Genomic DNA, 12,739 nt, shown 5'->3' with positions numbered 1-12,739 from the left:
GGGGTCTGGGGTTCACTTTTAGTGGACTGTGTTGAGGTTGGCTGCAGGTATGGAAGCTCTCTGCTTTCACAGGACTGGCACAAGGGGACTGTACAGGACTGTTTCAGCACCTGAAAAAACAGATACTGGAAGCCTGTGCTAGCATTTCTCCTGTGGTGTTGCTATCAGTGTGTGAAGAGTGGGAGAAGAGGGTTGCATTGATAATCCAACACAATGGGCAGCACTTTGAACACATTTCATAAGTGGTCAGAAACTTGTAAATAACTCATGAAACAATACAGTTACGTTAAAACCAAGTGCACCGTTGTTTTTCTTGTGAAATTCCCAATAAGTTTGATGTGTCACATGACCCTCTTCCCATTGTAAAAACCAAAGTTGGATCCAAAATGGCCGACTTCAAAATGGCCGCCATGGTCACCACCCATCTTGAAAAGTTTCCCCCCTCCCATATACTAATGTGCCACAAACAGGAAGTTAATATCACCAACCATTCCCATTTTATTAAGGTGTATTCATATAAATGACCCACCCTGTAGTAAGATTCCGTTCATGGAGCGAGTGTGTGGACTGAAAGAGTGTGTGGAACCTGGAGAAAAAGATGCTGGTCTGCACAAGTAATTAAAAAAACTTCTCATACGAGATTGGCTCCGTGTTTGCAGGAGCTCCTGCACGGTGAAAGGCCTTGCATCCCAAAATCAATGTTCCTCGCTGATTGAGTGTTTGTATCCACATGAAAAATCATGACAAGAAGCAAACGGGTGAAGCTTCTTCCTAGCATTTTGTGAGCGTACATACAGAGAAGGGATGTGTGGTTCAAATGCTACTTGAGCAGCTACCTGAGAGAAAAGCAGTATGAGTGCTGCTAGACAGGAGATTAAAAATGTAAAAAATATATGTTTAAAAAATATATATATACGTCACCAAAATTCAGAACCACGTTACAAAGCATGTAGCTTTAGCATTAGCATATAGCAAAATAAAATGTGTGTACCGCACCTCTCTGCGCTCCTACCGTACACCTGCCTGTGGGGCTAATCGGATCTCATACCTGTCCAAGCACTGCCGGCTTATGGCCGCTCTGTCGTCACTATGGCAACCTCTGATTCCATGGCAACTGTCTGCAGTTCACACAATGTGCCGGGAGAGCGATAGCGACGCACGAGGTGACAAATGAACACTTCTATTCCAGTGGAGCGTTGGAGGCCAGACACTGGTCCAGAGTGAAGTGTGTTCAGAGGGAACTGGCTTTGACTAATCAGGAGTCTACAAATAATGCACGTTAACATATCATCTCTCAAGCCAGATCTATGAAATAAGCTACGCTGAAGAAAGCCCACCAGCTACACCCCTCCACATGCACCCACACACACACACTCACAGGCTTCGTATAGACTTGGGTGTGTGAGCAGAGAGGGCTGTGGCAGCTGAGTGTTTTTGCGGAGGTAAGCGGAGGAAGAGCAGACAGGAAGCGGACAGTGTGGGGGACAAGAAGCGGATTGTTCTTACTTTGGGCGTGGGGCAGGAGGCGGTGGAGAGGCGAGAGGTGGCCTGAGCCCGCGGAGACTCTGAGGGCGTGGTGCTAAGGGACGCTGTGTCCCGGGGCAAAACCTGCACTCCCCGAGATATGATGGAGTCTGGAATCTAAAAAGAGACAGGAGAGACACTAGATTACACCCCTTTTAACTGTTTAAAGCTTAAAGGACAAAATAATAAAATGAACTCAGTTCGTACGATATGGGAATGATCATCAGGGTATACTTCGCTTTGTTTTATTATTTATTGCAGAAACTTTTATAAATGCAATGGAAAATTACAGCCATCTGATTACTGACGATAACACACAACCTGCTTAAACTAACACTTGGTAAGATTTGGTATTTTTGCTCCTGAGCTCCCCCTACAGTTGCAGAGTATAATACAATTTAACAGAAAGCCCTGAAATCAAGGGGGAGAGGAAGAAGGGGGAATAGTTCCTTCCCTCCTTCAAATATTACATAGTGTATTTTCTGCAACAACAGAGGCTTTGCAGCTCAGTGAAGCATCACAATGATTTCGAAGCTGTACGTTTAAAGCAAAAATATGCAAAAAGAAGATGCGAAGTCTAAGCTGCATTTCTCGAGCTGTGACATCACAAACGGCTGTTTCAATTTGAAGCAAATGCAGCCTTTGTTCTGAGAAATTTAAAGTGCTTTATATATAAAAGACTGGACAATAATTCAATATCAATATATATCGCGATATAAAATGTTTCTATAACAACATGATTTTTAAGCACATTTTTAATATTTGAATATTTCATAATTTACAGCATCTGTCACCGACAGATGTTCAGTACATCATGGTCACTTCATCGCATTCAACTTTAAAGTTAGTTTAGAAATATTAATATTGAAAAAAGCCAAGAGGTATTTGTTTGATGGTGATGTCATGTTGCTTTCAGTTCTTGGCAGATTTTCTGTGTTTTTTTTTGTTGTTGTTCACATTGATATCGGAAAAATATATCGTATTGACCGAAATTAAATTAAAATATTGCTTCATTTTCTCACAATCAACACTCATTAATAAGCCATTTTGATATTTGTTACAGTGCCAGACATTTTATATTTCGTTTATACAGCAGACAGTGCACTGATCTGTGATTGGCTGAACATACCTGCCAGCCTCCGGAGGGAGTGACAGTGAAATGATGGGGTGGATGCTGTGGATGAAGATGACCCGGCCACATTTCTGGTTTTTATATGAATGACAGGTGCAGACACACATATTTAGACACACACACACACACACACACACACACACACACGAAACAACAAAATCTGATGACCAGACGGAAAAACAAATGTCCTAACAGCTCATTTTATATCGCATCAAACATAACCATTAGCTAGAAAACAAAAATACAGGAACACAGACATGGGTTGTGTGTTTTCACATGTAGCAAACAATGATGTGGTCTGCTGACTCCTTCCCTTTCAGCATTACCTTGGCAGCAATGGATGCAGCGGTGATGTGTGAGGATGAACTGTCCTCAGCAGAAGCTACGCCACTGTCCTTCTTCTCTTCCTCTTCCTCCTCACACTGCACTCCTTTATCCTCGGTCTGGCGGTGGGGGCTGGTGGCTGGGGGCGGAGACAGTGGAGGTGGTGGAGATGGCAAGTCCTCCAGCTCGTTCACCACTTCCTTCACTTTAACCACGGCCTCACGCAGTAGGTCTATGGCGTGGGGCAGGGCGGGCAGGATGAACTGGAAACACTCCTGCGGGACACAGCCACGGGCATTATACAGTATTTACACAGTGCTAAGACTGTCATGAAATCTGAGCTTGCTTTAAGAACGCGGAACTCAAATGACTACAGCTGTATTCGGAAGGGATACATTTTATGAAAACCCGCAAATATCACCTCGACAATAGGATATGACTGAATATAGCCTCACATGTCAATTACCACACGGGTTATTCCTTCTCTGTGTCTGCGTGGGTTTCCTCCGGGTGACTGTCTGTGAGGAGTGTGGTGTGTTCTCCCTGTGTCTGCGTGGGTTTCCTCCGGGTGCTCCGGTTTCCTCCCACAGTCCAAAAACACACGTTGGTAGGTGGATTGGCGACTCAAAAGTGTCCGTAGGTGTGATTGTGTGAGTGAATGTGTTGCCCTGTGAAGGACTGGCGCCCCCTCCAGGGTGTATTCCCGCCTTGTGCCCAATGATTCCAGGTAGGCCCTGGACCCACCGCGACCCTGAACTGGATAAGGGTTACAGATAATGAATGAATAAAATGAAAAGCTGTTTTGATGGGAAATGTTTAAAGGTAACGGGGCCCAATAAATTCAGTGTTATATTGGCTCTCCACAACCACCAGTGAACCTATTCTGTCTCCTGAGATTTATATGTAACGCTAATGATGGTGAAACAGAGGTACACCTAAAAGGAAGAAGGCTCTGTGGTGCAATGAGCACAGACAGTGAAATTCCCATCCTGCCGTAGACAGATATAAGGGCGTCTTGAGTGGAATCCAGTCTGCCTTCTGAACCTAATGATTTAAACCCAAGGTCACTGCTGATGCTGTACAGCTGCTCTTTAAAACTCCCTCTCGTGCGATAGTGCTTCATTAACGCTAACACAGAGTGATACACGCAGAGTTCAAAGTCCCAGTGCTGTTTAACTCTTTATCAGCGCTCATGGAAAGTCCACTCAGATCACTTGGTCAGACCTAAACTGTGGAGTTCCCCTTTAATACGGTGAATGCTAAACATTAGCGATGAATTAAAGATGTGAAGTTACACAAATTACAGGCTATTAAAGACAACATCGATTAATGACATAACACCCAACTGGTGCCCAACTTTCAAAAACGGACCACTGCCTCAGACCGCGTTCCCCGTGTGTATACCACAGATTCCTCCAGCCTGGCCGAGGCAGTGCAGCGCTGGTGTTCAAACTGCCAGATCTTCTGTTCTTTGAGGAATTGAAGGGTGTGAGGAATTATTCATCTTGCTGTCTATTTTAAGCATCGGTTAATGTATATTTCATCAAGACGGTCTTAACTAGGCCTCAAACAGAATTCAATTTATAGCTAATACTTCAAACTATACTTGGGCATATAAACAGACCCTTACACATCTTCATGGATAATGTTTATTCACAAGCAGGATGTGCTTGGGGATCATACTTATTTTTATATATAAAATAAACACAGCACAGAATGAGAGACAGATACAAAGATAAGGATCATTTACAAGAAAATGAAAGCTTCCGGGCAAATTCTTTCCTATACAGTGCATGAGACGGAGGGAGAGCGGGAGCGAGAGAGTGGCGAGAAAGAGAAATGAAAGAGGTGGGATGGATGGTTATCTGCACATGTTCAACAAAGCAATACAGCATGTCCTGAGGGTGGGCAAAGAGAGGAAAAAAAATTCCCACTCCACATGTTGTAATGTGTGTATTCACATGCTCATGGCCTAGAGGAATAGAGGGGAGAGAGAGAGAGAGAGAGAGAGAGAGAGAGAGAGAGAGAGAGAAGCATGAGTAAGAGCCAAAGAGAGAGAGAAAGCAAGTAAGAACAAGAGGAAAAAAAGAACAGAAATCACAAGGAAGCAAAAGTAGAATGAAAAAGGGATACAGAGAGGGAGAGAGCTTGAAAACAACAGAATGAACGATGGAGAAAATAAGACAGGATGAAAATGGAGTGAAAGAGGAAGAAAGAAACAATATATAAAAAAACATGAGACAAAGATAAGAGATAGAGAGAGCGACAATAAGAGTGAGAGGATATAACGGAGGCAACATAAATGAGAGAGTGAGAGTGAGAGAGAGAGAGAGAGAGGGAAGTAACAGGGAGAGAGGGGAAGAGAGACTGAGATTGGACTCCCAGGAAAGAATCAAAAAGGAAGAGATTAAAAGAGAGGGAGAGAGATGGACCTAGGGTCACTCTACCGATGATCTCTTGCTGTTTTGCGTTTTTGAACGTGGACCTGTAACCCCAGGCAGCTCCTGCCACACTCAGCTGGACTCCACGGCTAACGGAGGACGAGTTTGGAGGGAGTTATAAAAGAGGAATGACTGTGGTAAATCAAGTCGTCTGTTGGAGGAGAAAACCCTCAACAGAGACACAAGGCCAAGCTCAGAGTTTCCACGTAAACCAGACAATAATAACCAGCAAAACTCTGAGTGTTAATATTCATTGTCTGTAACCCTTATTCAGTTCAGGGTCGCGGTGGGTCCGAAGCCTAACCGGAATCACTAGGCGCAAGGCAGGAACACACCCTGGAGGGGGCACCAGTCCTTCACAGGGCGACACACACTCACTCACACATTCACACCTATGGACACTTTTGAGTCACCAATCCACCTACCAACGTGTGTTGTTGGACCATGGGAGGAAAACGGAGCACCCGGAGGAAACCCATGCGGACACAGGGAGAACACACCACACTCCTCACAGACAGTCACCCGGAGGAAACCCACGCAGACACAGGGAGAACACACCACACTCCTCACAGGCAGTCACCTGGAGGAAACCCACACAGACACAGGGAGAACACACCACACTCCTCACAGACAGTCACCCGGAGGAAACCCACGCAGACACAGGGAGAACACACCACACTCCTCACAGGCAGTCACCCGGAGGAAACCCACACAGACACAGGGAGAACACACCACACTCCTCACTGACAGTCACCCGGAGGAAACCCACGCAGACACAGGGAGAACACACCACACTCCTCACAGACAGTCACCCGGAGGAAACCCACGCAGACACAGGGAGAACACACCACACTCCTCACAGACAGTCACCCGGAGGAAACCCACGCAGACACAAGGAGAACACATCACACTCCTCTTATTTATTTATTTTTCTAGTTTTAGATGTTCCCTATTTTAATGAGGGAATTCCGCTACTTTAACACGACCCTGTGTGGACACATTCTACTGTATTCTCCACATCAGACCACAAAACAAAATGGGAGCCTGTGGAGCAGTAGAACTGTGTTCTCTGGAGTGTTGGAGCTCCATCCTGTACTTGCTGGACGATGAGAGCTATCCGTGATCCAGGATTAAACTTTTGGCATCGGTACCTGACCTCACTAGGCACAGGGGAGACAAAATGCCTATTAATACCTTATCAAAAGGAAGCTTTGATGAACAGCTATCCACTTTTACAGATGCACAAAATCTGAGGGAAAATTCGTCAAGGTCTAGCTATGCAAAGTATTTGTTTCGTGTAAAATTCTCACGGATAACAGCATGTCTCTAACCCCCATTTTTAGATGAGATTTAACCCTGATCTGCCCTTCCTGACATCCAGATCAGACTCTGTAAAACTCATGAACAGCCCAAATACATCGTCAGAGCATCAGGGATCATAAAATCAATACAATCCCATGGTGTGGAAGACTTATTAAAGAGCGTCTCCTGCCAAGCAGATCCCTTACAGTCACACTCAATTATACTTTCATAGCATATACAGTGTAATAAACGTCAGGCCTCCCGCTCTTTTCTCTGCTAACTGTAAGAGCTGCAGGGATGTTAACATGGCAGCAGATGGGTGGAGGTAGAGTAATTGATTCTTAAAGAAAGAGAGACTACATTAATGATGAAGATTTGATCTGTAAGCAGAAAGAAACAGATGGGAAGGATGCTGGCAGGGAAACGGAGTGAGAGAGGGAGGGAGAAAGAGAGAGAGAGGAAGAGAGAGAGAGAGTGCGCGCGAGAGAGAGAAAGACAGAGAGACAGAGAGAAAGAAAGAGAGAGAGAGAGGGAGAAAGACAGAGAGAGACAGAGAGCGAGAGAATGAGAAAGAGACAGAGAGAGAGAAAGACAGAGATGCAGAGAGAAAGACAGAGAGAGACAGAGAAAGACAGAGAGAGAGAGAGAGAGAGAGAAAGACAGAGACAGAGAGAAAGAGAGAGAAAGACAGAGAGAGACAGAAAATATTTTGAAAAAAATGGAAGGAGAATGAAGAAAGGAGAATAATCCACACTGCTGAGAAAGAGAGAAAGAAGAGTGAGGTAGAAAGAGGGGGTGGGAAATAGCAGGTGATAGGAAAAGGTAGAATGAGGAAAAGCCAAAGACATACAGAGAGGGAGAGAGCAAGAGTATTAGAGGAAAAGAGAGAGAGAGAGAGAGAGAGAGAGAGGTCGATATGTGAAGAGAATAAACAAAAGAAACCCCTTATACTTGTGTATTAATGTCTTACCTGTGAGCCCTTCTTGCTGCCAGGCAGGTTTATGATGAGTGTTTTCCCCCTGATGCCGCACACTGGCCTACAAGAGAACACTCCAACTTTCAAAACCTTTAAAAAACAAACTTTAACATTCATTTTCAAGTGTAAAATGTGAAGACTTTATCAAGTTAAAGGACCATTAGGTAAGATTTTGATTTTCAGCTCCTGGGCCTCCCCCTGGTGTCATTGAGTCTTACTCAGTTACTGAACTGAACTTAATGGAGGGAGGGAGGTTTCCAACCCTCCTCGAAAAGTTACATAGTTCAGTTTCTGCAGTGCTGAGCCCAGAGCGGCAACGACAGAGGCTCTCTTGGCTTTTTTCTCCCTATTACAGGTCAATGGGGATTCACAATGATTTTTGAAACTGTTATTTTTTTACGTTAAATATATAACATATTGTTCCTTTAAATATGACGCCCCTTATCTCCTCTCACACTTTAGGTAAAATACCGTATCGTCTCACATTCTCTACTTTGAACCGAAAAGGCCTTCTGAGCAACACCCAAAATAAGGAAGTTATATATATTTTTTCTTATTCCAGAGTAAGTCTAATCTCACAAGGGGAACAGTGATGACTGGGATTAAAAACACAGAGGCAATAGTCCACCACAAACAAACTGGAATATTCCTGCAAACACATGACAATATCTAGTTAGTCAACACTTAGTAAGTTACTAAATAATGTTTAAACGTGTCACGCCCTGATCTTCGAGTTTATTTGTTAGTTTCCCCACTGACTCACAGCACACTACACTGAAGTCTTAAAACGTGTGACCAGATCCACCTAGGGATCTACTACTTAGGGCTGGACAGTACGGCCAAAATGTATATCACGATATATTTCTTGAAAAACCTCTAAGAACAAACAAGAAACATGACATCACCATCAAGCCTAAACCTATTGGCTTTTTAAATATTAATATTCATTCATTGTCTGTAAGCGCTTATCCAGTTCAGGGTTGCGGTGGGTCCGGAGCCAACCCGGAATCTCTGGGCACGCCTTGGAGCAGGCGGCAGTCCTTCACAGGGCGACACACACTCACACCTTTGGACCGTGGGAGGAAACCGGAGCACCCGGAGGAAACCCACAAAGACAGGGAGAACACACCACACTCCTCAAAGACAGTCACCCGGAGGAAACCCACGCAGGCACAGGGAGAACACACCACACTCCTCACAGACAGTCACCCGGAGGAAACCCACGCAGACACAGGGAGAACACACCACACTCCTCACAGATAGTCACCCGGAGGAAACCCACACAGACACAGGGAGAACACACCACACTCCTCACAGACAGTCACCAGAAGAAAACCCACGCGGGAACAGGGAGAACACACCACACTCCTCACAGACAGTCACCCGGAGGAAACGCACGCAAACACAGGGAGAACACACCACACTCCTCACAGACAGTCACCCGGAGGAAACGCACGCAGACACAGGGAGAACACACCACACTCCTCACAGACAGTGACCCAGAGGAAACCCACACAGACACAGGGAGAACACACCACACTCCTCACAGACAGTCACCAGGAGAAAACCCACGCAGACACAGGGAGAAAACACCAACTCCTCACAGACAGTCACCCAGAGGAAACCCACACAGACACAGTGAGAACACACCACACTCCTCACAGACAGTCACCCGGAGGAAACCCACACAGACACAGAGAACACACCACACTCCTCACAGACAGTCACCCAGAGGAAACCCACACAGACACAGGGAGAACACACCACACTCCTCACAGACAGTCACCAGGAGGAAACCCACGCGGAAACAGGAAGAACACACCACACTCCTCACAGACAGTCACCAGGAGGAAACCCACACAGACACAGAGAGAACACACCACACTCCTCACAGACAGTCACCCGGAGGAAACCCACACAGACACAGGGAGAACACACCACACTCCTCACAGACAGTCACCCGGAGGAAACCCACGCAGACACAGGGAGAACACACCGCACTCCTCACAGACAGTCACCTGGAGCGGGACTCGAACCCACAATCTCTAAAACACTACCTGCTGCTAACTACAGTGCCCAGTAATGACTGTCAGTCAGCGACAGACGCTGCAAATAATGTATACTGAACTATTGAAAATGTGTTTAAAATCATATCATTCTTATTTAAATATTTCATACCGTGATATATATTGATACTAAATTATTGTCCAGCCCTAGTACTATTACTAAACATGATGAAATCTGTTAATATGTGTGTACAACTTAAATAACTGATGGATTTAACTATTGAGCCTCCTTCACGTCCTGCAAAGTTCTGAGAGCAACAAGTTATTTCTTCTTTCATGCAGTGAAACCACAAAAGCCACACTGCCCCCTCACATATCTCCTCCATGTTCAAATGACCGTGTGAATTATTTTAACGTTATGGAGCACCACAGGGGACATTTTAACTAAAACTAAAGAAGCCATATAATGGCAAATATGTCTTATTCGTGTCATATGGGTCTGTCTCTTTAAGAGACCTCGAATAAGGGTTTGGTATTTGACTTCAAATCTCACACACACACACACACCTGGGGAGGAGGTTGTGTACTCACCTGGACAGCATGCCCAGAGGGGTCACATTCAGTGAGCCCATCAGCATCGCCAGTGACATTCCTGGAGCCTCTCGCTCTATCACCTCTTTAGTTGCCTGGTGAAAAGAAAGAGAGAAGGAAAGAAGATTTAACCTCTGATTTTAAACTGTGATTTCTTCACACAACACACTTTTCACCAATTGATCAACAGTGATCTCTATATGCTTGATAAAAGTTTGGGAACACTTGAGACATTTCCGAGTACTGAGGCTAATTCCAAGTTTTGAAACAAGTAAAAGCCCTTGAGTTAGCAATAAACAGCTATGGGCTCATAGTCTGTATGTGCTTAGTGTGTCATCCTTTATATGAGGGTCCCAAATAATTTTTTTCAATTTGCCTTTACACTGGTCTTTATTTCTCTCTTCAGAAGCTTGGTTGCCTAAGGTACAGTTATACCTGAAACTACGGATACTGGAAGCCTGTGCTAGCATTTCTCCTGTGGTGTTGCTATCAGTGTGTGAAGAGTGGGAGAAGAGGGTTGCATTGACAATCAACACAACGGGCAGCACTTTGAACACATTTTATAAGTGGTCAGAAACTTGTAAATAACTCATGAACGAATAAAGTTACATTAAAACCAAGCTCACCATTGTTTTTCTTGTGAAATTCCTAATAAGTTTGATGTGTCACATGACCCTCTTCCCATTGAAAAAACAAAAGTTGGATCCAAAATGGCCGACTTCAAAATGGCCGCCATGGTCACCACCCATCTCCACTCATATACTAATGTCCCACAAACAGGAAGTTAATATCACCAACCATTCCCTTTTTATTAAGGTGTATCCATATAAATGACCCACCCTGTATTTTGAGTACGGCAAATGGCAAAAAAAAAATTATATATATATAAATATAAAGCTAGTTCAGTGATATAAATCATTCATTCATAGCAGCCTCAACAAACTTCACAGACACTAATAGAGCAGAGAAACCTCAGAGAAAGAACTCAAAGCCTGGAGAACACTAAATGCCCAACTCTTATGTTCGCTAACAGATGCCTGCCTTGGATAGCATCGTGCTGAGTAATGGGGGCAGAGGGAGGTACATCCTACACATGCAGAGAGGAAGAGAGGATGATTGTGCTTTCTTGGACAGGGCCGAAAAAAAAAGTCCATTCAGATTTCTCTCTCTCAGGAGCTCCTTCCCAAAGCCTCCAAGAGCTGAGTCCAATACATTATAATATATCCTTGTAGGAGGCTCTGGGACTGAAAGTCACTGGTGTGTTGGAAGCAGTAGAGAGAGAGGGGGGGGGGGCGGTGTGAGAGCGAGCGAGAATAAGAGAGAGAAGAGAGAGAAAATATGTGCGTATATAACAAGGAAAGCAAGGGTTTTTCCTCTCCCTGATGTGCCTTCTTTGTCCTTGAGTAGAATGGCACTTCAAATGCACCACAAAAGAGGGAAAAGATCAAGGGAGGAGTGCTGAGGAGGACAGTGGGCTGAGACACACAGAGAGAGAGAGATTTAACATGTTTTAATAGCAACAACATAGGCAACAGCTACTACAAAGATCAGATCTCCTTAACAAAGGTCTACGGGTTTAATGTGACCCATACTCTCATCATCTCATCATCATTACTACTGCTTTTTCAAGTTTGTGGACGTCAGCTCATCCAGAACTTCTCTTCTTGGAATGTATCACACTGGATGTGTTGATGTGTTGTTTGCCCACTGCTTCTACACTCCTACATTGGGGATACCCCCTGTATAAAAGGATGCGCTCCACAGTGGCAGATAGGGCACCCCTGCCACCAAAGAAAACCAAGATAACTCGGCGAAACTTGGCACGATGCAAACACGGCCTGGGAGAATCCGGTGGAGATTTCAGCTGCAGATCTCATACAGTGTGGCATCCAGTACTGGAAAGAGATCACTTTTATCAGGACGCAAACCTCCTGTTTCTAGCCTACCTCAGGTGTGACATCACGGGGGGCAAACCCTGTACCCCCGGTAGTCAGGATGAGATTCAGCTCCTTCTCATCACACCAGTCCACCAGTGTCTCCTAAAGAACAGAAGAAAACGGGTTTTATTGGTCCATTACAATGTATAAAAAATGAGTTTGCCTCAGTGTGGAATCCTCTCACTTGCCTCATGCTTATTTAAATTAATAAATTAATACAGAGTAGATTAAAAAACACACACAAGCTCACCTTGATCTCATCGATTTCATCTGGGACAATTTTATAAGCTGAGATGGTTCCCCCCAACCTGGAAAACACAATCACAGCCACTGACGGTCTGGAATTCACTTAGGTTTTATACAATGGTGTTAAAGACACTTTTAGTTTTGAGAACTGCACAGTGAGCATTGAAATTATTTCAGTATCATTTATGGGCCACGAGCAGGGCTTCTGATTTGACTGAAGAGATTTGAGAAAGAGAGAGAGAGAGAGGGAGAGACAGAGA

General features: G+C 44.6%; 1 protein-coding gene across 3 annotated transcripts in view; it reads right to left on the bottom strand.

Moving 5' to 3' along the window:
- Positions 1 to 12,739, bottom strand: part of gphnb (gephyrin b) — a 136,405-nt gene that overhangs the window by 58,517 nt on the left and 65,149 nt on the right. For all 3 annotated transcript variants that reach the window (XM_066676540.1, XM_066676542.1, XM_066676541.1), the window contains exons 3-8: positions 12,484 to 12,541; positions 12,243 to 12,335; positions 10,297 to 10,391; positions 7,694 to 7,760; positions 2,983 to 3,255; positions 1,507 to 1,641 (exon numbers count right to left, since the gene is read on the bottom strand). In XM_066676540.1, coding sequence (XP_066532637.1) covers positions 1,507 to 1,641; positions 2,983 to 3,255; positions 7,694 to 7,760; positions 10,297 to 10,391; positions 12,243 to 12,335; positions 12,484 to 12,541 — 721 coding nt within the window. The remainder of the gene's footprint in view (positions 1 to 1,506; positions 1,642 to 2,982; positions 3,256 to 7,693; positions 7,761 to 10,296; positions 10,392 to 12,242; positions 12,336 to 12,483; positions 12,542 to 12,739) is intronic.

This window comes from Hoplias malabaricus, chromosome 7, assembly GCF_029633855.1.
Source record: "Hoplias malabaricus isolate fHopMal1 chromosome 7, fHopMal1.hap1, whole genome shotgun sequence".
NCBI lineage: Eukaryota > Metazoa > Chordata > Actinopteri > Characiformes > Erythrinidae > Hoplias > Hoplias malabaricus.
The sequence above is the reverse complement of the archived record's forward strand: the minus strand, read 5'-3'. Positions and strand labels throughout refer to the sequence as shown.